A 27,031-nucleotide genomic window follows, 5' to 3' on the forward strand; every position below is an offset into this window, starting at 1 on the left:
TAGGAACCACAGTTTCCTTATCCGCTCATCCATAAGCAACTTAGGTTGCTTCCATGTCGTGGCTATTGTAAGTAATGCTGCAGTGAACATGAGAATGCAGATATCTTTTTCAAGTCTTTTTCATTTTCTTCAGATAAATACCGAGAAGTGGAATTGCTGGGTCGTAGGGTCGTTCTATTTTTAATTTTTTGAGGAACCTCCATACTGTTTTCCAGAGCGGCTGCGTCAATTTACATTCCCACCAGCGGTGCCCAAGAATCCCCTTTTCTCCACATCCTACTGTTGTCTGTAGTCCCTATAGTTGCAGTTTCGTACCCTTAAACAGCATTTGCTCCATTCTTTCACCTGTTACCCACAGTAATTATTTTACTCTTTGTTTTTTATGAGTTCACCTTTCTTCGTTTTCCCAAAAATAAGTGACACACAGTATTGGTCTTTCTCTGTCTGACTTATCTCAGCATATTGTTCTCAGGGTCCACCCATGTTGCCGCAAATGGCAGGATTTCCGTCTTTCTCGCGGGCGACTAATACACACGCACACGCACACGCACACGGACACAGACACACACACTACATTTTCTTTATCCATCCGTCGATTGATGGGCATCCAGCTTGTTTCCATCTCTTGGCTGTTGTGAATAAGCCACAATAAACATGGGAGTGCGTCTATCTCTGTGGTATCCTGTTTTCATTTTCTTTAGTTACATACCCAGAATTGGAATTGCTGGATCACGTGGTAGTTCTGTTTTTTATTTTTTCAGGAACCTCCGTATCATACCCCTTCCAAGTTACAATTGATTCTCCCTTCTCCAGAAGTAACCACCATCTTGACTTTTCTAGTTATCACTGTATTTCATTTCTTTTTAGATTTATCACCCAAATGTGCATTGCTTGACATTTTGTATTGCCCGCTGAAAATCTATAAATCTTTTAAGTCTCTGATAATCAGCAGACCCCCTTTTCATCTCTTTCTGTTCCATACATTTTATGTTGAAGAACTTGGGTTATCTGACTTGCAGAAGTTACCACAGACTGAGTTTTGCTAATTGCATCCTGATTGTGCGATTTCAGCCTGTTTCCTTTATCATCTATAGTTCTTGGAACTTGAGAGATCCAGAAACTTGATCAGATGCAGGTTCTGTCCCTTTGGTAAGATGTTATGTGGTGTTGTATTCTTTCATCAGGAGTCACAAAATTGTCTGGTTTTCTTTTTTTGTGGGGGATGCTAGCATCTATTGATGCTTACTGCTTAGACCATTAACTTATTGGGATCGCAAACTGATATTCTGATTCTTTTTTCATTTATTAGTTAGAATACTCTTATAAAGAGCAATTTCTCTTCACTTCTATTTGATTATATAGTGTTAACAGTTTACATGAAAGTCAAGGTAAATGCTTGATTCTTCCTGTTTGCCAGTTTTTGACTTTTTTTTAATGTTTATTTATTTTTGAGAGAGAGAGTGAGACAGAGTGTGAACGGGGGAGGGTCAGAGAGAGGGAGACACAGAATCGGAAGCAGGCTCCAGGCTCTGAGCCGTCAGCACAGAGCCCGACGCGGGGCTCGAACTCATGGACCACGAGATCATGATCTGAGCCGAAGTCGGACGCCCAACTGACTGAGCCACCCAGGCGCCCCCTGTTTGCTAGTTTTTGAAAGTGAGATATGTGAAGGTTTGACGTTGGGAAACGAAACATTTACATAGTTTCAAGTGATCTTCCACAAAAAGCTATATTAATTACAAAGGGAAAAATAGTAATTTTATTTTTTTAATTTTTTTTTCATTTTTCTTTTTTTTTCTTTTTTTTTTTTTAATTTACATGCAAGTTAGCATATAGTGCAACAATGATTTCAGGGGAAAAATTGTAATTTTATAATGAGGCAGTCTGGCAGACAGCATCTTAACCAAATGATCGCAGTTAATATCCCCGATAACAGGACAAATGGACACGCTGTGCCTCCTGATATGATGTACAAGAAGACCACAATATTATTTCTGTGGCATTTGTGACAGAAATTAATAAGTTGAATCTAATCATGAGGAAACAGCAGATACATACAGAGGGACATCCTACAAAGTAACTAGCCTGTATGCTTCAAAAAAAAGTCAAGAAAGATAAAGGCTGAGAGAATGTTCCAGATTCAGAGACTAAAGAGACAAGACAGCTAACTGTACTCTGTGGTTCTGGGCCAGAAAAAAATGTTTTTCTTTTGTTGGGAGGGCCATTAATGGCACAATTGGCACATTTTTAATATCTATAGATTAGATAATAGTATTGTATTAGTGTCCTTGTTTTGATCATTGTACTGTGTCTTTGACAAAGAGTGCCCTTGTTTTTAGGAGGTACTTGAGTGTTTTGGGGTAAATGAACATCACGCCTGCAACTCCCTCTCAAATATTTCCGGGACAGTTACATATATGTGTTTATATGATACTGGTTAAGAGGTAAACTAGGGCATATTAAGAGTTGTAAGAGTCCTTTGAGCAAGAATCCGTTTGGGGCACTGCGAAGCCAGGAATGCCAGGGCGAAGGCTTCTGTATACAAGGGAGGATGGCGAGGAAAGGAAGTTCTCTGATTGGCTGTGTATAGTTTTTCATGTTTGTTTCTTTATTTTTGAGAGAGGGAGAGAAAGGCAGGCCGAGAGAGAGGAGAGAGAATCCCAGGCAGGCCCTGAGCTGTCTGCGCAGAGCCCGATGGGGGGGGGGGGGCTCTTTCTTAGGAACCACGAGATCGTGGTCTGAGCCGAAAACAAGCATCTGTCGCTTGACTGAACCACCCAGGTGCCCCTGATTGGCCGTGTCTTAAAGCTTAGTCTGCTCTTTTGTGATTGGTTATCCCTGGATTCCGATCTCATAACTTGGGGGCATCTAACGACCTCGAGTTTTGGTTGCTCAGGCGGCCCCAGCACTGGAGCCACCTGAGTCTAATAGGCTCCCCGTTTGATTAGTTTAACATCTCTCCATCTATCTGTAAAAAGAATGATAATGCAAAGACATTATGTCGTTAGCATGTTAGCACTTGGGAAATCTGGATGAAAAGTACACAAGAGTTCTTTGTCCTGTTTTTGCACCTTTTCTGTAAGTCTTAAATTACTTAAAAATAAAACTGAGGTGGTTTCCTCACATCTTTTGGAGGTGACTTGGAATTTTTAAAAGCATTATAAATTTATGAATTCAAACCTATTTAATGAGTTTAACTCATTGCGGTTATTACTTTCATTGAAATTCACATGGTCTTCTCTTTGTCTCCTGAGTCCTTTCCCATGGCCATGGCAGTTTTGATAGTTTCCTTCCTGACAAATATGCAGGTGTATCAGGCTCATTTCAAATATTCCCTGCCCCAGACCTGAAATCAGCCACTTTCTCAGTAAGTGTTGGTTTCTTTTTGTGGGAAAGAGTATGTCAGAACTACGACCTAGTTGCTAGAGGCAGTTTTTCTAGTGAACGTATAGTTATTTCTAGTTCAGTATAGTGAACGTATAGAGAGATGAGAAACTCATGATTTCATACTGAGGTATCTGATGCGTAACTTAGTACCTTACTTCATCAGTCTGTGCAACTACGTCTCCTTTCTTCCATACTACTCGTCCTGGCTCGGACACGGGCAATCCTAGAATTAGGCCCTGTGTTTTCCCCTTTGCTTTCTCCACACCACAGACACGGCAGCCTCAGAATAACAATCCCAGAACGGTTTTCTCCAGTACAATTACTGAAGAAAACACTGACATTTTTTTGCACACGTTCTTTTTCCTCACCTCTGCTTTTAAATGGTTATACTCAATCTGCATTGTCAGACTTACAGCCATCATATATTACACCCTCTCCCATTTAATTCTCATTTGGTCTCTTTAATGCTCACCACCAGTCTCTATTTAAAGTCTGTGTAGTCATTGTGTTGTCTGCTGCTGATCCCGTCGAAGATTCCTCAGGAAGGGTTCCCGGGAACGGTATTCTCCGAGGTCTTGTGTGTTGACCCCAGTTTGTGCCCTTCATACTTGAAAGTCAGTTTTTTATCCTAGTTGGGTTCATTCCTTAATTTCACTAATATCCATATGAACCTGCACATTACAGTGTACATGTGGGTGTACACATTACAACATCCATACGCATTTTGGTGAATAATTTTGAAATATGGTGGCTTGTGAATGAATCCAAACCTAGCATTGGTTCCTGTCAGTTTAATGGTTAATGTTTGAACCCGTAGGTGATCAGTATTATAGTAAGTACTGTGAGAAATGCAGTGGAAATTAGCATTTAAAACATTTGATGAAAAAGACAAGTCCCAAGAATGTATACAGCTTTATGTATGTAGATTCATTTTCACTTTTTCAGAAAGTAAAGGAAAACTGCATGAAAAACTTTTTTCGTTAGTATAATTTATAATTAATTCAGTAAATATTGTGTAGAATTTTATTTTTTCATTTTACCAGAATTTCAAATGCCACCTTTTTGACTTAGGATTTGGTAAACATATAGGGACAAATTCTGTAACCATTCAGATGAGTTTATTTCTAAGATCTGTAAATAAGGCAATGACTTACTTCTGAGATGATGGATAAATACACATTCCAAAATTTACACGAGATAGTACATGTCAAAGTGACTACCCCCCCACAGTGTTTAACATACAGAAAGCACTTAGTAAGTGATGTGTTTTAAATCTGCTAAACTTGTGTGATAATCTTGTATTTACTTATATTATTTTCTTTTTAAAGAAATGAACAGTGTTAATATTTAGATTACTATTAGCATTCCTGGTGATTTTTTTAAAAATGTGTGTTCTTGATTCAACTTTAAAAAAATTTTTATTTAGTATAAGAATATATCTTTAAATATGCAAAATACAGAAAAGTGCCAAAGAGAAAAAAAAATCACTCGTACTGTCATTGACCAAGGAAATGAAGTGTTGGGACGCCTGGGTGGCCCAGTTGGTGGAGTGTCCGACTTCGGCTCAGGTCATGATCTCACGGTTCGTGGGTTCGAGCCCCACATCGGGCTCTGTGCTGACAGCTCAGAGCCTGGAGCCTGCTTCTGATTCTGTGTCTCCCCCCTCTCTCTGCCCCACCCTCCACTTGCACTCTGTCTCTCAAAATAAATAAACATTTAAAAAAAATTATATAAAAAAAGAAAGTTTTGCTGGATATACACTTCTTTGTTTACACTTTCTTTTCCTGATTATCTTCAACCTATTATTTCATTTTCTTCTGCCATAAAGCTTTGCATATGAGGTTGGAAAAGGGAGGAGTGCTTTAATAGCCTATTCATATAATTGTGGATATTTTGCTGTGCCACCTAAACTTGACAGGTGGCAATTTCTTAAATATTAGTTGCAAATTGGAATTTTAAAACCATGGCAATCAACTTTTTGTACCTTACTAAGTTAAACTCCATTGGTCTTTGTACTTTGAGTAGATCTTTTCCTCATTCAGTGTGGGTTTTGAAACATCATGAATGTATCACTTGGAAAATATTGGTTCACTAAGTTCTGCAAATCTTCCCATTTTTCACACATTTCATATATAGCATGAAAATACAGTATTCATATATAGTATTAAAACATCACAGTCATTGAGGTGTCTGGGTGTCTCAGTCAGTTAAGAGATCAGGTCATGATCTCGCGGTTCGTGAGTTCAAGCTATGTGTCAGGCTCTGTGCTGACAGCTCGGAGCCTGGAGCCTGCTTCAGATTCTGTGTCTCCCCCGCTCTCTGCCCCTCCCCCCTCATGCTCGCTCGCGCTCTCTCTCAAAAATAAATAAACATTTAAAAAATTGTAATTAGCATATTGTAGGCCAAGATTTTGGTTGGATTCTTTGACGGAATTTCAGAATTTGCTAATCTTCTGATATGTTTGATTCTAGTTAGTTCCCTGTGCCTGTAACCCCAACCACTTTTAGACTGCAGCCCAGGACTCCTTTATTGTACTTTTTGCCCCTACTTCCTCTCTTTCTCAGTGGTATCTCTCCCCTGAAGCGATAATAGGCTTGGGAAGAAAGGGAGCAACTTTAATCCAGTCTTTGCTGCAGGATTTAGCTAATCTATTTAACAGAGAATTTCAAGTAATCTCAAGGTAACTTGTAAGTTTTGGAAAGCAGTATTCAGACAGACAGTAATTGGCTTTTCGGCAATCTCGGGCCTGCAGTTTCTGTGCTCTCTAGACCCTTTTCTTTCCGCTTGCCAGCCAACCATTTTTTTCCCCCGAGCACTTGCTTTCTTATAATGCCTTTCTAAACGTGGCAGCGATAAGCCATGAGTCGCTAAGTCTTCTCTAGTTGAGAAGTTTCTAGAGGTAGTTTCCAGAGAGAAAGGAGTTGGAGGGGTGGGGAAACAAATGAAGAAAATTAAGGGGTACAAGCTCTCAGTTATAAGTCATGGGGATGAAACATACAGCCTAAGGAATATAGTCAATAACACTGTAACATATGGTGACAAATGGATTACACTTATTGTGGTGAGCATAGCATGGTGTATATGATTGTTTGATCTCAGGGCTGTACGCCTGAACACTATCTTCTATGTCAGCCATACGTTGATACATTTTTTAATCATGAAAAAAATGTTAAAGAATATACAGAAAAAAATGTCTGTATTGAGTGAAGAGAAGGGATATTTCATGAGATATGTGGAAACTCTAAAAATAATCAGTGGAATTTCTAGAACTGAAAAATACTCAAATGTTTTAAAAAAGTTGGTTAGGCTTTCAAGCAGACTGGACAATGCAAAAGATGGAATCAGTAAACTTCGGGAAAGGTTAATAGAAGTTATCCACAGTGATATGCACAGAGAAAAGAGACAGCAAAAAGTTAACACATCCTTAGCACCTCGTACTGTCAAATGGTCTAACGTGTCATAGGAGGTCCAGAGAAAGGATGGAGCATAAAAAAGTTTGAAGAAAGAACCCCAAATTTTCCAAATCTGATGACAGTCTACAGATTCAGGAAGTTTAGTGAATGCCAAGTGAATAAATATAATGAAAAATATCCCTAGGTACACCATGGTTAAATGACTGAAAACCAAAGATAAAGAGAAATCTTAAGCTATATATATGGAGGGGCGTCTGGGTGGCTCAGTCGGTTAAGTGTCCGACTTCGGCTCAGGTCATGATCTCATGGTTTGTGGTTTGAGCCCTGCATTGGGCTCTGGGCTGACAGCTCAGAGCCTGGAACCTGCGTCAGATTCTGTGTTTCCCTCTCTCTCTGCCCCTCCTCTGCTCATGCTCTGTCTCTCAAAAATAAATTTTAAAAAATTTAAAAGAAAAATATATATATGTGGAATAATAATACAAAATTCTCATTGACTTCTTTTTTTTAAGTTTATTTTATTTTATTTTATTTATTTTTTTTTTAGAGAGAGAGCAGAGGAGGGGCAGAGAGGGAGAGAATCTCAAGCATGCTCTGCACTGTCAGCACAGAGCCCAGTGTAGGACTCGAACTCACGAACCATGAGATCATGACCTTAGCTGAAATCAATAGTCAGACACTTAACTGACTGAGCCATCCAGGCGCCCCTCATTGATTTCTTATAAGAAATAATTCAAAACAAAAGACAGAAGAATGGCATCTTTAAAATGCAGAGAGAAAAGGGGAAAACCTCTCAAAATTATCTATCCAACAAAATTATCTTTAAAAAATAAAAGTATTTTCTGGTAAAACAAAACTAAGAATTCATCACCAACCTTCCCATACTGTAAGAAATGCTAACGGAAATTCTTTAGGCTGAAGGGAACTGAAAATCATATACAGAAAAGAATGAGGAACACCATAAATGATAGGTATGTGGGTAAATATACCTTTTGCCTCTTAAAAATTATTTATAGTTGTTTTAAGCAAAAGTCATAACACTGTATGGTTTATAATATATGTCAAGTAAAACAGATGACAACATTAACACAGAAGATGAAATGAGAGTATATTGTGATTGTGGCTCTGGAGGTATAATATTAATTTAAGCTGGATTGAAATGGGGATGTATTGTGTTCAGAGCAACCACCAGAAATACAGAGACGTCATTCATTATTTGGTTATTTTAAAGAATTCTTAAAAGGAGAGCAAAGGAACAAAGAGCAGTTGGGGAAAATGGAAAACAAATAGCAAGTGTTTAAATTGGAGTTTTAAAAATGACAAGAGATGAAGTTTGATAGAAAGTAAAAGCTGTTGTGGCTTCGTTAACATTGACAAAGCAGACTTTTAAGTCAAGATGTATATTAGAAACAGACATTTCTTGACAAGAAAACATCTATTGGACAGCAATAGGTATCTTAAGTTTTGATGAACCTGATAAAATAAGTTGAAAAAATATAAGGCAAAACTAAAGGGAAAAACAGACAAATCCATAATCATATGTAGAGTTTTAACATACCCTTGATAGACTAATAGTAACTGATAGAATAATCAGACAAAAAAAGTAGAATATAGGAGATGTGAACCATACTTAACCAACCAGACCTATACAGGACACTACATCCAACAACTTTAGAGCACGCATTCTTCTAAAATGCGCATGAAACATTTATCAAAGTAGATTCTATGTTGAGCCATAATGTAAATCTCAACAAATTTCAAAGGATTGAAATTATCTAGAGTATTTTCTCTGACCAGAGTGGAACTAAACTAGAAATCAATAATAAGAAAATATTAAGCTACCTATTTCTAACTCCATGAATCAGAAGTTATCACAGTGGAAATCAGAAAGTATTTCAAACTAAGCAAGAATGAAAGTATGGCATATCAAAATTTGTGGGATGGTTCTTGGAAATGCTTTAAATGCATGCATTAGAAAAGGAAGGAAGAAAGTCAGTAATCAAGAGTTCCATCTCAAATGACTGGAAAAATGCAGAAAATTCGAAGAAATATAATGAAGGAATTGATGAAGATAAGAGGATAGATTAAGGAAACAGAAATCAACAAAGATAATTTTTATTACTAAAATTGATAACTCTCTAGCTTGACTGATAAAGGAAAAAACAAGAGAAATTACTCTAAAACTGGAGACATAACCAATTTTTAAAAGTAGTATGGATAGGGGCACCTGGGTAGCTCAGTTGGTTAAGCATCCAATTTCGGCTCAGGTCATGGTCTCACAGTTCATGAGTTTGAGCCCTGTGTTGGGCTCTGCACTGATAGCTCAGAGCCTGGAGCCTGCTTCAGATTCTGTGTCTCCCTCTTTCTCTGCTCCTCCCCGACTTGTGTTTTCTCTCTCTGTCTTTCTCTCTTTCTCTCTCTCAAGAATAAATAAATAAACATTTTTTTAAAAAGTAGTATGGGGCGCCTGGGTGGCTCAGTCGGTTGAGCGTCTGACTTCGGCTCAGGTCATGAACTTGCAGATCATGAGTTCAAGCCCCGCGTTGGGCTCCGCGTCGGGCTCTGTGCTCAGAGCCTGGAGCCTGCTTAGGGTTCTGCATCTCCCTCTCTCTCCGTTGCTCCCCACTTGAGCGCGTGCTCTCTCTCTCTCTCTCTCTCAAAAATAAAGATTAAAAAAAATAAATAAAAGTAGTATGGACATAATTATGGAACACATTTAACCACTATATGAAACTAGATTAAAGGAGAAAATTCCTTGAAAAACACAACTTTTAAAAACCAATGGAAGAAATTAAAAACCTAAAGTTATTTTACTACACTTGATCTTAGCCAAAAGGCCAAGAAGGAAATGGGGAGTTATCTGTTGAATAGAATTTAGGAATAAAATTTTCCTGAAGAAAATAAACCCTGAAAGCTTTTCTTACCACTCCTGTTCCAATTCCTTTGGAAAATATCCAAATTTTAAGGAAGAAATGATACCAGTCTTAGACTCTTTCAAAGTATAGAGGCAGTTTTATGAGGTCAACATAACCCTAATACCAAACTGAATGAGGATGTTATAAGAAAGGAAAATTATACACCAATAGTTGTCATGAGCATAGATGTAAAAATCCTAAACAAAACTAGCAAGTCAAGTCCAACAATATATAAAATGCCTAATAATTATAACCAATGGGTTTGTTTTAGAGATACAGGATTTGTTTGTAATTAAGCACAATAATTTGAGTTTCCATTTTTGGAAACTAGAGAGAGGATCAATGAAAGTCTAAAGCAAGCAAAAGAAAGGACCTAATAAAAAGTTGAGCAGAAATCAATGAAATTGAAAACAGTAGAGGAAATCAACAAAATCAAAATTGGTTCTATGAAAAGATCAATAAAACTCATAAACCTCTGGTCAGTTTAAGAATGAAAGAGGACACAAATTACTAATATCAGAAATGGGAGAGGGATCATCCCTGTTGATCTCATGGACACTAAAGGAATAATCGAGGAGTATTATGAACGCCTCTATGTCCACAAACTTGATCACTTAGATGAAATGGACCAATTTTTTGAAAGACAAAAACTACTAAAGATCACACAAGGAGAAATAGATAAACTGAATGGACATATATCTATTAAATACAATGAATCAATTATTGATAACCTTCCAAAACAGAAAGCACCTGACCCAGATGGTTATTTTGGTGAATTCTACAAACAAGAAAGAAATGATGCCCATTCTTTACATCATCCAGAAAATAGAAGCAGTAGACTTTTTTTTTTTTTTTAATGTTTTATTTGTTTTTGAGACAGAGAGAGACAGAGCATGAACAGGGGAGGGGCAGAGAGAGAGGGAGACACAGAATCTGAAGCAGGCTCCAGGCTCTGAGCTGTCAGCACAGAGCCCGACGCGGGGCTCAAACTCCGGACCGCGAGATCATGACCTGAGCCGAAGTCGGACGCTCAACTGACTGAGCCACCCAGGCGCCCCTAGAAGCAGTAGACTTCTTAACTCATTCTGTGAAGACAGCATTACTGTAATACTAAAATCATATAAAGACATTATAGAAAGGAAAAACTGCAGAACAATGTATCTTGTGAACATAGATGCAAAGTTCAACAAACTTAGCAAACCAAATTGAACAATGCATAAAAAGAATTATATGCCACAATCAAGGATGCTTCATTCCAAAATGAAGCTAATCCATCACATCAGTTGTCTAAAGAAAAAATTACAAGGTCATCAGTAAATGCAGAAATAGCATTTGATAAATTCTAATGTCCATTAGATGTCATTAGATGTTGATGACCAAGAGCCTCATCAAACCAAGAATAGAGGGGAACTTCCTCAACTTGATCAAGAACACTACAAAAAAAAAAAAACAACAAAACAGGCTATGGCACAAGAACAGACACTCAGATCAGTGGAACAGAATAGAGAACCCAGAAATGGACCCACAAATGTATGGCCAACTAATCTTTGACAAAGCAGGAAAGAATATCCATTGGAATAAAGACAGTCTCTTCAGCAAGTGGTGCTGGGAAACTGGACAGCGACATGCAGAAGAATGAACCTGGACCACTTTCTTACACCATACACAAAAATAAACTCAAAATGGATGAAAGACCTCAATGTAAGACAGGAAGCCATCAAAATCCTCGAGGAGAAAGCAGGCAAAAACCTCTTTGATCTTGGCCGCAGCAACTTCTTACTCAACACGTCTCCAGAGACAAGGGAAACCAAAGCAAAAATGAACTACTGGGACCTCATCAAAACAAAAAGCTTCTGCACAGTGAAGGAAACAATCAATAAAACTAAAAAGCAACTGACGGAATGGGAGAAGATATTTGCAAATGACATATCAGGTAAAGGGTTAGTATCCACAATCCATAAAGAACTTATCAAACTCAACACCCAAAAAACAAATAATCCAGTGAAGAAATGGGCAAAAGACATGAATAGACACTTCTCCGAAGAAGACATCCAGATGGCCAACTGACACATGAAAAAATGCTCATCACTCATCATCAGGGAAATACAAATCATAACCACCATGAGGGGTGCGTGGGTGGCTCAGTCGGTTGAGCATCCGACTTCGGCTCAGGTCACGACCTCGCAGTCCGTGAGTTCGAGCCCCGTGTCGGGCTGTGTGCTGACATCTCAGAGCCTGGAGCCTGCTTTGGATTCTGTGTCTCCCTCTCGCTCTGCCCCTCCCCCGCTCATGCTCTGTCTCTCTCTGTCAAAAATAAATAAACATTAAAAAAAAAACACACCTTTCAGAATGGCTAACATTAGCGACTCAGACAACAACAGATGTTGGCGAGGATGTGAAGAAAGAGGATCTCTTTTGCATTGTTGGTGGCAATGCAAGCTGGTGCAGCCACTCTGGAAAACACTATGGAGGTTCCTCAAAAAACTAAAAATAGAACTACCCTATGACCCAGCAATTGCACTACTAGGTATTTATCCAAGGGATACAGATAGGCTGTTTCGAAGGACACATGCACCCCAATATTTATAGCAGCACTATCAACAACAGCCAAAGTATGGAAAGAGCACAAATGTCCATCGATGGATGAATGGATAAAGAAGATGTGGTATATACATATATACAATGGAGTATTACTCGCCAATCAAAAAGAATGAAATCTTGCCATTTGCAACTATATGGATGGAACTGGAGGGTATTATGCTAAGTGAAATTAGTCAGAGAAAGACAAAAATCATATGACTTCACTCATATGAGGACTTCCAGAGACAAAACAGATGAACATAAGGGAAGGAAAACAAAAATAATCCAAAAACAGGGAGGGGGACAAAAGAGACTCAGAAATATGGAGAACAAACTGAGGGTTGCTGGAGGGGTTGTGGGAGGGGGTTGGGCTAAATGATTAAGGAGCATTAAGGAATCTACCCCTGAAATCATTGTTGCACTATATGCTAACTAATTTGGATGTAAATTTAAAAAAAAAAATTAAATTAATTTAAAAAAAAAGAAAGAAATGTTTTAGGGCTCAGTAGATTTATTTCATCTCTGAGTTTTTTAATAAAAAGCAGCTATGTGTTTTCTCTTTTAAAAAAAATAAATTACCTGATTTTTTTTGTATGCATCAAAAAAACAAACAAAAAAAAAACCAGGCTACCTGGCTGGCTCAGTCAGTAGAGCACATGACTCTTGATCTTGGGGTCGTGACAGAGCCAGCTTTGGGTCCTCTGTCCCCTTCTCTCTCTCTGCCCTTCCCCCACTTGTGCTCTGTCTCTCTCAAAAATAAATAAACATTAAAACAAAATAATATCTATGAGAAACCTACAGCTAACACTTAATGGTGAGAAACTCAATGCTTTTTTCCTGAGATCAAGAATAAGAAAAGGATGACCACTCTTACCACTCCTGTTTCTCATAGTACTGGAAGTCCTAGCTAATGCAATTAGATAAAAAGAGGAAAGAAAAGGATACATGGGAAAGGAAGAAATAAAACTGGTCTTGTTTGTGTATGAAATGATTATGTATGTAGAAAATCCCAAAGAAGTGACAAAATATTTCTATAGCTAGTAAGCAATTATAGCAATTTTGTAGGATACAATGTTAATATGTACAATGTAATTGCTTTCCTATATACCAGTGAACAACTAAAAATTGAAGTGAAAAACAATACCATTTACGTTAGCATAAAAAAATGAAATACTTAGGTATAAATCTGGTATAATTTGTACAAGATCTATATGATGAAAACTCCAAAATTCCAATGAAAAAAATCAAAGAAATATAAATAAATGGAGAGATGTTACACATTCCTGAATAGGAAAACCCAATGTTGTTAAAATGTTCATTCTTTCCAAGTTGACCTGTAGAATCAACACAGTCCCAGTCAAAATACCACCAAGTTATTTTGTGGATATTGACAAGCTCATTCTAAAGTTTAAGTGGAAAGTCAGAAGATTCAGAAAAGCCAGTACAATACTGAAGATCAGTATTGGAGAACTGACACTACTTGACTTAAAGACTTACCATAAAGCTACAGTAATCAAGACAGTGTGTTGTTGGTGAAAGAGTAGACAAATAGATCAGTGAAACACAATAAGAAGCCCGGAAATAGAGCCACACAGAGTCAACTGGTCTTTGACAAAAGGGCAAAAGCAATTTAATGGAGAGAGTACCTTTTTCCACAAATGGTTTGGGACAATTGGACATCTATATGCAAAGGCAGAATGTAGACACAGACCTTACCCCTTTCACAAAAATCAACTCAAAATGGATCATAGACCTGTATGGAAAATGCAAGACTGTGAAACTTCTGGAAGAAGCATGGGAGAAAATGTAGGTGACCTTGGGTTTGGCAGTGAGTTTTCAGATACAGTACCAAAAGCATGATCCATGAAAGAGAAAATTGACAAGTTGGACTTTGTTAAAACTTTCTTCTCTGAGAAAGACAACATTAAGAGAATAAAAAGACCACCGATTGGGAGAAAATATTTGCCCAAGTCATATATGATAAAGGGCTGATGTCCAAAATACATAAAGAACTCTTAAAACCCAGCAAGAAAACAAATCAATTAAAAAATGGGCAAATATTTAGGCAGATATCTCACCAAAGAAGATCTACAGATGCCGAGGAACGTATGAAGAGTTGCTTAGTAGCATATGTCATTAAGGAGTTGAAAATTAAACAATGAGATATCACTGTACACCTGTTTAAATGGCTAAAGTTTAAAAATCAAATTATACCAAGTGTTGACAAGATTCAGAGCAACAGGAACTCTCATTCTTTGCTGGTGGAGATTCAGAATGGCACAGGCAGTTTGGAAGACAGTTTGGTGGTTTTTGTTTTTGTTTTGTTTTGTTTTTACAATGCTAAACATAAAGTTACATCATCTAGTGGTTCTATTCCTGGGCATTTATCCGAATAGGAAACATCCACACAAAAACCTGCATGCAAATGTTTATAGCAGAATTATTCGTAATTACCCCAAACGGAAAGCACGTAAGATGGCTTTAACTGGATGAATCAGTTCAGTATTATACAGCAGTAAAAAATAGTGAGCTATCTTGCCACTAAAAGAGAAGCACCTTAAATGCATATTGCTACGTGACGGACACGAATCTGAACAGGCACATACTGTGTGATTCCAATTATGACATTCTAAAAAAGGCAAAACTGTGGAGACATTAAAAAAAACGGTGGCGGGGCGCCTGGGTGGCGCAGTCGGTTAAGCGTCCGACTTCAGCCAGGTCACGATCTCGCGGTCCGTGAGTTCGAGCCCCGCGTCAGGCTCTGGGCTGATGGCTCGGAGCCTGGAGCCTGTTTCCGATTCTGTGTCTCCCTCTCTCTCTGCCCCTCCCCCATTCATGCTCTGTCTCTCTCTGTCCCAAAAATAAATTAAAAACGTTGAAAAAAAAATTAAAAAAAAAACAAACAAAAAACGGTGGCTGGGGCACCTGGGTGGCTCAAGTTGGTTAAGCATCCAACTTCAGCTCAGGTCATGACCTCACAGTTCATGGGTTCGAGCCCTGCACTGCACAGTTCATGGGTTCAGCTGTGCTGACAGCTTGGAGCCTAGAGCCTGCTTCCCCGACTTGTGCTCGGTCTCTCAAAAATAAATGTTAAAAAAAAAAAAAAAAGATCAGTGGCTAACAGGGCTTCGTGAGAAGGAGGGACTTGTGAATCAGGTGACTTACAGGCTGGTGAACTCTTACATATAATACTGTAATGGTGGGTATATGTCATCCATTTGTCAAAACCCATAAAACTAATTATACAATGCAAAGAGTGAACCTTAACCTAAACTATGGACTTTAGTTAATAATAATGTACCAGTATTTGTTAACTGTCAGAAATGTGCCACAAGAATGCAAAATGTTAATAATAGGAGAAAGTGTGTGTCAATATGGAGGGTAATATATGGGAACTCTATATGTACTATTTTCTTTTAATAAATTTTTCAAAGGGGAGATAAGTGAATGTTAAAGAGATGGTTAAGTCGTGCATGGACAAAACTGAAACCTTTTACAGGGTATAACAAAGTAACTTTTAAAAGTTGAAAAGGAAGGGGGAAGGAAAACCGTATAGTAAATGTCATAATAACTAAAAAGTGACAGCTTTTTCTCTGAAATGGCAATGAGAAAAAGATGTCTTTCATTACCATTATTGACACTAGAGAAGAGCATATATTAATGAATTTGGAAGTGTTGGTGGATACAAGGTAAATGTATGGAGATTATGTATACTTGCAACGATTAGAAAATGACATTGAAGAGGCGTTTGGTTGGCTCAGTCGGTAGAGCATGTGACTCTTGATCTCAGGTTCATGAGTTCAAGCCCCACGTTGGGCATAAAGCTTACTTAAAATATGTGGGTGTCTCAATCGGTTAAGCATTGGACTCTTGGTCTCAGCTTAGGGCTTGATCTCAGGGTCATAGATTTAAGCTCCACGTTGGGCTCCATGCTGGGCATGAAGCCTACTTAAAAAAAAAATGACATTAAAAAATTTCATTTTAATAGTAACACATCAAATAACTGGGGGGCGGCGGGTGGAATCTAAAGATGAACAGAAAATCTATGTGGAAAACTACAAAAATTACTCTGAGAAATTAAAGATGTCCTAAATAAATAAGGGAATATATCATGTTTCTGAATTGGAAGACTTAATATTGTGAAGATCTCATTGTCCCCAAAGTTTCTATAAATGCGATGTAATCCCAATAAAAATTGCATAAAGTTTTCTTGTGAAAACTGACGTGCCAATTCTAAAATGTAAGCGGAAACGGAAATTCTAAGCACCAAGAATAGGCAACGTAATCTTGATGAAGAACCAAGTTGAAGGACTTACGTTAACAGACATCAAGGCTTAGAAAACTTCATAATTCGAAGAGTCTTACAAAGTCCAGAAGTACATCCCCTCCTGGATACCCCTCTATATATTCGCTTATGACCAAGTTGCCGTCGCAATGCTTTCCTAATGAAGGGTGAAATGATAACATTCGAGGTAGGAAGCAATTTCCAGGAAAAAAAAAAACAAAAAAAGAGATTGCGTTGGAAAGTGCAGAGCTCAACTTCCCATGACTCTAACTCCTCTAGCGAGCTCCGTTTCTATTGCCAGTGTCCCCGGCGCTGCCATTCAGGTCATTTATTTTATTCACTGAAACATGATTCAGGAATTTGGCTTAGGCTGCGCCTTGGCAGTCTGGAGCCCCATCTTGCCTATTTAACTTGTGCAGATTCAACTACACGGTTTCGTGGGGTCACGGGGAAAGGGGAAATAATGTCAATACTACAGGCGGTCTACTTTTTCATTGAGTCACCACGGAATTTGCTGGTAAGCATGAGAGATGTAAGCTTGCGTTCCGGCTGTTGCTTCTCGTGTGTGTCTGGACGTGTGGGCATTTCGCTTCTGTTGGTGTGATTCTAACGTTCGAAGATACGGGTTTTCCATACGTAGTTTTCCATGGAAACACAACTGCTTCATTTGCTGTTCAGTTGAAGCGACGGCATCCGGTCCGCCCCTGAAGGAAAAACAGCCCTGGTAAACTGAGGCTGCGTGGAGAGTGGCCACGGGCTTGGGCTCTCCGGCCGGACTACCTGGGTTTACGTCCTAGCTCTGCTCTTACAGTCTGTGCGGCCTGGGCAAGTTACTGACCTGTCTGGAAGAAACAGATCAGGACAGCGTCTCATGACGGCGTTGGGACCGTGAAGTGGCGAACATAAACTGCGGCCGGCACCTGGCAGGCACGCGACCGGACTCAGCTGGTTTTACGATCATCAGTACAGCTCTTCTGGCCAAGAGGGGACGGCACGTGGTCTCCAAGGCGGGGGGTCTTGGAGGCTTTCAAGGGAGGCTGGGCCAGCTCCTCTTTCCCCCGCGGCGCTCGCTTCACAGCTCAGCCCCAGCGTGGAGCGCTCCGCCCTACCGTGGGCTTTTCTCCGCGGGGCCCTCGTTCTCTCGGGGGACAGGCGATCGGCTGTGGCCCGTCCTAGGAGGCTCGTGTGGCACAGGACGTGGGCCTTGAGGCGGCAGGGCCCGGGGGTGGGGCGCGATGTGTTTCCACGCAGGCCGTGCGAGTGTTGGCGGACACGCCGAAGCGTGTTTGGCGTCGTGTGAGTGCGCGTGTTCAGCCACCGGCATTTTCCTGTAGACGGAGCCCCACCGGGGTTTGTAAGGTCAGCGTGGCCCGTGTGCTTCCAGCCTCTGCTTTTCACCCGAAGCCGCTTGCCGTGCCGCGGTGGCTCGCGGGTCCTTCCTGAGCGCGCGGGTTTTCGGCTCGCCACCGACTGTCACCTCTGCAGAGCCTCGAAGAGCTCTGCAGGCGCCTGTGGGCCAGCCCCCTCCGGCCCCTTGCCCCGCACGGACGCACACTTCCGTGGGTACCTTCCAGAACTATGAGAACGGAGATCCTCTTTCCGTCCCGACCTCGGCCCCGCCCACCTTTCTTCTCGCGAGAAAGCCGCTCCCTGTTTTTTGCAGCCGCTGCTGCACAGCGCTGACCGCCAGCGGCAGCTCCCTCCACCGCCGGCGTGGGGCCCTCGCTCGGACGCCTGCCACGCTGGCTGACGGTGCCGCCTCCTCCGAGGGCACAGCTGGCGTCAGCTAGGGTTTCGTTTCCTCGCCTGCCTTGCTTTTTCCCACCTTCCTCGTCTCCTGTGGTTCTCGGCTTCTGCTCAGGAAAAACCGGTCTCCCGTACAGCTTCCCAGTGACCGGGCTCCATCCCCTTCCGCCTTGCGAACAAATGTGCCAAAACCAAACGGAGTTTAGCGCCGAGTGTTGCTCGACCGCGTTATTTGAGGCTCGGGCATCTGAGCCTGTTGGGTCCATCTGCCACCAAAAGAGGGGTTTGGGACATGAGACGTGTGCTAGGGACATGGAAATGAGAAGGATTTAGCTCTCCCTGGGCTTAGTGTCTGGGAGGTTAGACATTTGGCTTTTTGATAGAACCAAGTTACGATCTAGTGTCCCGTGTCCATGTCTTTGGAACAAAGGGCATACGACTTTAATTGGTGCTGTTTTAAGGGGATTTGTGTAGTGTGTTTAAAACAGCTTTGGAACGTGTGGACATTTAACATTTCACAGTAGTGACGTAGAATTGTAGTGAGCTTGTCTATTGTGAATTGAGGAATCTTGAAAAAACTTACGATCTATCCAGGTGGCACATTAGATTTTATCTTTAAAGTTGTAAATATCCTAAAACGTTAATACTGTCTCATTTTTTTGTTTCTCCCCTTTCTTCCTAGAATATTTTCCTTCTTGGATATAGTAACTTTGTGCCGATGTGCACAGATTTCCAAGGTAGAGTATTAACCAGATGTTTATCAATAAATACCAAGTTTTATTAGAATGAGAATGAGTTTTAGTTCAAGCAAGCAGTTAACTTTAATATCATCTTTTGTATTTAACATAATTCCATTTTTGTTTTTTTTTTTTGTTTTTTTTTTTTTTTAATTTTTTTTTTTCAACGTTTTTTATTTATTTTTGGGACAGAGAGAGACAGAGCATGAACGGGGGAGGGGCAGAGAGAGAGGGAGACACACAGAATTGGAAACAGGCTCCAGGCTCCGAGCCATCAGCCCAGAGCCTGACGCGGGGCTCGAACTCACAGACCGCGAGATCGTGACCTGGCTGAAGTCAGAAGCTTAACCGACTGCGCCACCCAGGCGCCCCCATAATTCCATTTTTGATTGTCAACTTAATGTATATCAAGAATAAAAGTTTAGGGGCGCCTGCCTGGCTCGGTAGGTAGATCATGGGACGCCTGATCTTGGCGTTGTAAGTTCGAGCCCCACGTTGGGTGTAGAGAGGACTTAAAAATAAAATCTTTCAAAAAAAGATAATAAAAGTTTGAAAATACAGAGGCTGAGTCAAGACTTCCTCTAACAGTTGCCTTCACCCCTGTCTCTCCTCCCCTTCCTCCCGCCTCCCAGGCCTGGAACATTTTAGCCCTGGATGGAAGCAACTGGCAAAGAATAGACCTTTTTAACTTTCAGACAGATGTGGAGGTAAGTTAGCTTTATTTTAGACATAGGACTTTTTAAAAAGGTGAGTAAACTGGTCACTCTTTCCTGCCTTTTAATTTTGCTGCATTTAGTCAGATTTAATATAAAGACCCAAGAAGGTGTCTGCATACATGAGGACCAAAATTCTACTTGCATTTTGCTTTGGGTTCTGTATCAGTAATAGACTACTTTTCTCCTTGTTCATGTTTATAACCTTAGTGGTATCACTGAGCTTTTTATTTTTTTTTAATGTTTTTATTTATTTTTGAGACAGACAGAGCATGAGGGGGGGAGGGGCAGAGAGAGAGGGAGACACAGAATCCAAAGCAGGCTCCAGGCTCCGAGCTGTCGGCACAGAGCCCGACTTGGGGCTCAAACTCACGGACCGTGAGATCGCGACCTGAGCCGAAGTCGGACGCTCAACCGACTGAGCCACCCAGGTTCCCCGTCACCGAGCTTTTTAAAGCCCCATTCCTGCATCATTAACACCTGGTTCCGTGCTTTAATCTTAGGAGACTCTTGACACACATTTATTGATCTGAAAGCTCCACCGAGAATTCTCATTCAGCACCAAGAATGGAGAAATAGCAGAAGAATTGGGGCCAGGAGTGAGGCTGGAGACCTGGACGATCGCTCCCGCTCAGCCACTTAAGCCACAGACTATCTCAGCGCTTCAGTTTTATTATCCGTAAAGTAAAGAAGCCAAATGATCCTTAAAGCCTTTTCTAAGTCTAGGATTCTCATGTATTTACCTAGAAATATGGGAACATCTCCATCTAGGAGTGATCAGCCTGAGCAAATGAGAAAAGTTTATTTTCAAACAGCTTTTGTATTGAATACCAATTTATGACTAAAAACTAAGAGAGAAGTAATAAAGAGCATTGCACACAGGAATTGTCTAGAGAGCTGTTTTAGGGTGTTGAGATTCTGAAGTTTATCTACCCCATGTTAGGAAAACCTTGTTCACTTCTGGGGTAGCCAACTCAGTTATAGTCAGTGGAACTGTATTTTGGTTCGGTTCCTCATATAGCATTTTCGTGAAGTGTTTTTGCCAAAGTGTACGTTCTGTGTCTTTTTTAACGGATAAGGAAATAATCACGCTTGACGGTGAGTTGCGCCCAAACAATTTCCTGCCAGTTACTTAACCCGGTGTTACCTCGGGGAGCTAATGGCCAGTGTGGGGCCCCTTCACCTCCTTCTCCAGGGGATTAGCTGGAGAGTCTCCAACCCAGTGTCAGACAGTGGGGCAGAGGGGCTGAGCACAGCGCTTCCCACTGTGGGTTCCTCTCTTGCTCTGAGCTTGGAAGGCCTCAGGGCTTCACGCCCACCTGGAAAGACAAATTCTCTTTGCTGGCTTGGACTGTGGCCCCTGGGTTAGGGGTTCTTTAACGCTCTTTCCAGACTTAATAGCAGTGATTGCAACAGTGCCCCACCCAAACATGCTGACACGTGATTCCCCTTCAGACCGATAATCTCTAGATCTTTGTTCATTGTGTTTACTTAGTGATGTTGAGAAGCACATTAGATTCCAAAAATTGCAGTCATTTATGCTGGCCAAGGGAGAGTCATTGTTTTTTTTTACAATTTGCAAATTATGCATTCTTACTCTTGGTTCTTATTGTCCCCTCAGTGTTCTTTGATGATTTTTCCAAACTGTACAACCTTTTGAAAGCACACTTAAAACATTTACGTCCAGAGCTTTAAAAATGCTATTTCAAGTGAGTGGCACTGCCTTATGCATTATTTGATTTCAGAATTTTAGCTGATGGCTGACTGCCGTTCTATAAACACATTGCAGAAATATTTAAGAGTACGTACTTCCACTGAAGAGAGACTAGCTTACGGCTCACCAGTTATGTAAAACATTACTTGTGAAAACTTGAAACAGTTGGTACCAGGGTTTCAGTCTAGTCTAACACTATTTAGTCACCCTTGCGGGCTAGCAATTTGAACCCAGATTGGATTCAAGTATTGGGGCCCCCAGTATTGTCTAAATAGGATCCATTGGATACTCACCCTGGGAAGCATTCCATGGATAAGCCAATCATCTCAAATTTATTTGGGACGAAAATGACGATTTATGGATATGTTGAAAGACCGAGAAGGTACCAAGGTTCCGGATTAATAGGTTAATAGTACTTACTGTGTGCCTGGCACTATTTAAGCAGCTTACATATGTTCATTTAATCTCCTCAGAAACACCACATTGAAGAAGCCGAGGCACAAAATGTTTGAGTGACTTACCCAAGGTCTTTCACTTAGTAAGAGGACAGTAGTCACCTTGAACACAATGGATTACGTGATGTCATGTTTTAGAGAAAAGGCAGACTAGAGTGCCCAGAAGGCACGTGTGCTTCGGCGCCTTTCCTTCAGCATCACTCTTTCCTGAATAAGTGTTGTTTCCCTGATGTTTAGGCATTTTCCATGCCTTTAAAAGTTGGATATTTTTGTGCCATTGGATTCTACCAGCCAAAAGTGAGGAATAACCGAGTAGCATGCTCATCTAAAAATTACAACTCCAAAGGTCCCTCCATTTAGGCTTTGTTTCTCTCTAAATCCCTTCATTGCAAAATCCACACCTACAACATACTATCTAAATGGATAACATACAGCCATTGACTTGACTTTTGCATTCAGAAAGAATTTGCTCATTTTTTCCTCTTAGTTGGAAACAGCGGAGTAGAAAATTCTTAATATAATTTTTTTTATTCCAGTACAAAAGCCTTTCCTCCAAAGAAAGGAAGAATAGAAAGCTCATATAAATGTAACTAAATTTAAATGGAGAAAAACATGTGTGCTCCATTTGCCGACATTGGTATGGAGGGGTTTTTGCTGTCTTATTCTGTACTTAAATATTTATTTATCTTGGACTTCCAAGTCATAATCTGTTTTTCCCTCTAAAGACAGAGATTTGTTAACTCTTAAGAAAGCATAAATAAAGCTGCTAGCAATACCGAAGTTTAGATTTCCATCTTTTAAAAAAAAAAAATTTATTGTTTAAATTCAAGTTAGTTAACATACAGTGTAGTATTGGTTTCAGGAGTAGAATTTAGTGATTCATCACTTATGTACAACACCCAGCGCTCGCTCGTCCCAACAAGTGCTCTCATTAATGCCCATCATCCGTTTAGCCCATCCCCCACCCACCACCCCTCCAGCAACCCTCAGTTTGTCCTCTACTTAGGAGTCTCCCCCTCCCTGTTTTTATCTTATTTTTCCTTCCCTCCCCCTATTTCATCTGTTGCATTCCTTAAATTCCACATATGAGCAAAATCATATTTCATTTTTCTTTGCCTGACTTATTTTTAGGATAATACACTTTAGTTCCATCTACATTGTTGCAGATGGCAAGATCTCATTCTTTTTCATCACCGAGTGTATTCCATTGTGTATGTATCTATATCTATATATCTATCTATATATACATATACCACATCTTCTTTATCTATTCATCAGTTAGCCAGGTAACAACATATGTGAGCCCTATTCCTGTGATCCTGTGGTTTGATGAGATCTAGTGAATTGTTAGTGCTTACAGTTCAGGGCCCAGATTGCTGTTTTATATAGTAAGGATAATAGTGTTTTTTTAGAAACCCCAATGGCCCTTTTTTCGGTATTTTCTACCTCATAGAGGTAGTACTTACGCGGGGTACACGGCCTTTAGAATCACATAAACATGTTAGAACCCTAACTCTACTACTCACTAAAGTGTAACCTTGGCGATGTAAACATTTACTTTCTTTATTTGCAAAATGAAGGTAATAGATCCAGTCTGCATTAGGATTCTCCAGAGAAACAGCCACTAGTGTGTGTGTGTGTGTGTATGTAGCTACATAGATTTAGTGTAAGGAATCGGGTCAGGCGATGATGGAGGCTGAGAAGTCCCAAGATCGGCAGTTGGGAAGCAGGAGGCCCAGGAGAGCTGACGTGTAGCTCCAATCTGGGTCTTAAGACCTGTGAACCAGCAGAGCTGATGTGGGAAATTCCAGTCTGAGAGCTGACAGCTTCCAGACCTAAGAAGAGCTGAGGTTTCCCCCGAGTCCCAAGGCCAGAAAAGACCAGTGTCTCAGCTCAAGCAGTCAGGCAGGAGGAGGAGTTACCTTTTACTCAGCCTTTTTGATTCCATTCAGGTCTTCAGTTGATTGGATGAGGTCCACCCACACTAGGAGGGGCAATCTGCTTTACTCCCTCCACTGATCCAAATGTTAATCTAATCCAGAAGTGCCCTCACAGAGATACACAGAATACTGTTTGGCCAGCGATCTGGGCATCCCGTGGCCCAGTCAAGTTGGCACATAAGATGGATTAGCACAGGTTCACCCCTTGTCGATGTGGCGCCCATACGCGTCTCCTCAACCTGCACTTAATCTCCAAAGACTGTAATTGCGCCTAATGTGATACAAGTACCCAGCGTACAACGGAAACACACCAACTCCTTCCTCAGAGGAAGAAAGTCCTGAGTGATGTTCACTCTTCCTGGTACCCTGTACCTTAAATACCATGATGCAGAAGTAACAACAGTTAAATACCATGGTTTGGTGGCAATACATCTTATTTTACATAAGGGAATAGGAGGGGAAAGAAAACAAACGTGGGGCGCCTGGGTGGCTCAGTTAAATGTCTTACTTTCAGCTCGGGTCACCATCTCACTGTTGGGGGACTGAGCCCCACGTCAGGCTCCGTGCTGGGCACGGAGCCTGCTCAAGATTCTCTCTCCCCCTCTCCTTCTGCCCCTCCCTCACTCGCCCTCTCTCTCTTAAAAAAAAAAGTATTATCTCTACACACACACACACGCACACACACTCTCATAACAAAATAGGGAGAAACACTCATGACAATTGCAGTTTTCATTTCTGGAATTGGTCGCATGGTGGTCCTCGGTGTTTACAACTACCTTCTTCTACTGCACGTTCTGTGCTCCCTTTATCTCCAGCAGGCCCCCCAGCTAGTCATGGTTCGTTACTATGGTACTTTCTGAAGTGTATGGGTCATTGGTCGTTCCACCTAGATTGACCTGTAGTCTTTTACTGGCCTGAATCACAGGGCATGGTAATGCTAAGAGAGATTCCTAAGGGATCTTCTGTATTCCAGACACATTCTTCATGGTCTCCATTGTCGAGTAGTAGCCCGTGAGGTTGTCGTGAATATTAGATGAGTCGTAATACGTACAAGGAAGTGTTAAAATCGTGCCTGAAAAAGTGAAAGTGTTAATCGATGTTCATTTTTTTCCCCTTTAACGTATCTGCCAGCCCGAGTTCCTTTTTCAAAGGAAATGTGTTTACATAGGGATTTCTAAGAAGAATGTGGGGGAGCTTTTATGATACATCTTCAGACTTCTAGTGCCGTAATATTCGGCTACAACAAAGTTTGGTGTTTTTTGGAGCAACGTTGTTGTAGACCCCTGCTCAGCACCCAGTGTTCCCATAGCTGACCTCACAAAGCCTGGTCATCGGTGGAGTAGCCGTGAGCCCTGTAAGGGGAGGCCTAGCTCCGGGGCTAAAACTTCCAAAACATAGTGCACGGATTTTTTTTTTTTTTTTTTTTAATATTTAACGCTTTAATTGAAACTATTTCTCCATGCCTGCAGCTCCTTTATACGCTAGGAACAAGGTGGGGTGTTGGAAGAATGTTCCGAAATAGCTTCTTTTATGCCCGGGAAAATTCGATTCCGTTTCTAAATTTCAGGTTATTATGCCATTAGATAAGCAGCATGAAACTTAAGATGTTTTTCCCGACTTTCTTGATTCAAGGGTCGAGTAGTGGAAAATATCTCCAAGCGATGCGGTGGGTTCCTGAGGAAGCTCAGCCTGCGGGGTTGCATCGGTGTTGGGGACTCCTCCTTGAAGTAAGTTGGATCCACAGTGATTCACTCTGTGGTGGCAGCTCGTAGCCGACTTGCCATCAGCAAGAACAAACCAAGCATATTAAGTGCTCTTCTCCTGTGACGTCGTTTCTGTGGTAATTTGTGTAGAGTAAAAGTTTGGAATCCTCCGGCCTGGGTTAGGGATGTGGCCTGAGGACGCATTATTTCACCTCGCTGGGGGTTGCTCTCTCTTCTGCAAAGCGAAGGCAGCTGTGGTTCCTGCGTGACACTGTCACGGGCATCACTCGAAACAGCACGCACGAAGGGCCTGGGGCACGATACGATGGTTAGCCTCTGTTCCCTTCTTCACTTCCCCTTCTTGCTAGCTTCATCTTCATGAAAGTGACCACCTTTTTGTGTATTCTCCTACTTGGCAAAATAATTCTTTCAGAAGCGTCCTGCACATAACCTGGAATTCTGCATGCTCCTAAAAGGGTGTGATTACCACAGTCTTTTTATTATAGTTAACCCCAAACACATGCTTGCCCACCTCTTGCTGGGTAGCCATTATTTATTGGAAATGTTAGCAGTCCGCCGTTAAGGGCACGTGCTTTTCTGGAGACAAGACATAATTAAAGCCTTTATGTTTTTATCCTTGTGGCCTCTACTGTTGTTTGAGGTTGGCTACATTAGAATACACACTGCCCCCTAGAACCTTGGGACGGACTTTGTCTCTCGTAGACCTAAGCGTCACCCCCATGTACGTCAGTCGCAACTGCCAGTGAGAACGTGCAGTAAAATTACAGGTGGCGTAATTTGTCATTGAAACATCTGCTGCACCATTGCTAGGAAAATTGACTCATAACATGTTTTTAAATGTTTATGTATTTATTTTGAGAGAGACAGCACAAGCGGGGGAGGGGCAGAGAGAAAGGGAGAGAGAGACTCCCAAGCAGGCTCTACACCATCAGCACAGGGCTCGGCTTGGGGCTTGATCTCAAGAACGATGAAATCATGACCTGAGCCAAAGTCAGGAGTCAGGTGCTTAACTGACTGAGCCACCCAGGTGCCCCCCGTTCATACTATATTTTAAGGATCATAATACTCCCTTTAAATGTTATGGAACAAAGTGTTTTGTTTTTTTTTTAATCAAGAAACTCAGGTCATGAGGCCAAATTTTCTGCTACTTCAAAAGTTTTGTAAACTGATGGAATAGATTAGTTCTATTTTAATATGGAGCTTCAATGTACCAAATAGGTCCTAAGATAATTGGTAGTAGAGAACGTAAGTTTAATAGTCGTTCCGTTAAAAAAAACAAATGTGGGGGCGCCTGGGTGGCTCAGTCAGTTAAGCGTCCGACTTCGGCTCAGGTCACGATCTTGCGGTCCGTGAGTTCGAGCCCCACGTCGGGCTCTGGGCTGATGGCTCAGAGCCTGGAGCCTGCTTCCGATTCTGTGTCTCCCT

General features: G+C 41.0%; 1 protein-coding gene across 8 annotated transcripts in view; it reads left to right on the plus strand.

Moving 5' to 3' along the window:
* The window catches only part of FBXL2 (F-box and leucine rich repeat protein 2), a 133,970-nt gene that overhangs the window by 42,694 nt on the left and 64,245 nt on the right, over positions 1-27,031 (plus strand). For all 8 annotated transcript variants that reach the window (XR_006207337.1, XR_006207338.1, XM_042955922.1 and 5 more), the window contains 3 exons: positions 19,006-19,060; positions 19,693-19,767; positions 25,515-25,609. Coding sequence is in view for 6 of the 8 variants with exons in the window: in XM_042955922.1 (XP_042811856.1) it covers positions 19,006-19,060; positions 19,693-19,767; positions 25,515-25,609 (225 nt within the window). In the remaining 2 variants the exon portion in view is untranslated. The remainder of the gene's footprint in view (positions 1-19,005; positions 19,061-19,692; positions 19,768-25,514; positions 25,610-27,031) is intronic.

The sequence above is a fragment of the Panthera leo genome, chromosome C2 (assembly GCF_018350215.1).
Source record: "Panthera leo isolate Ple1 chromosome C2, P.leo_Ple1_pat1.1, whole genome shotgun sequence".
Taxonomy (NCBI): Eukaryota; Metazoa; Chordata; class Mammalia; order Carnivora; family Felidae; genus Panthera; species Panthera leo.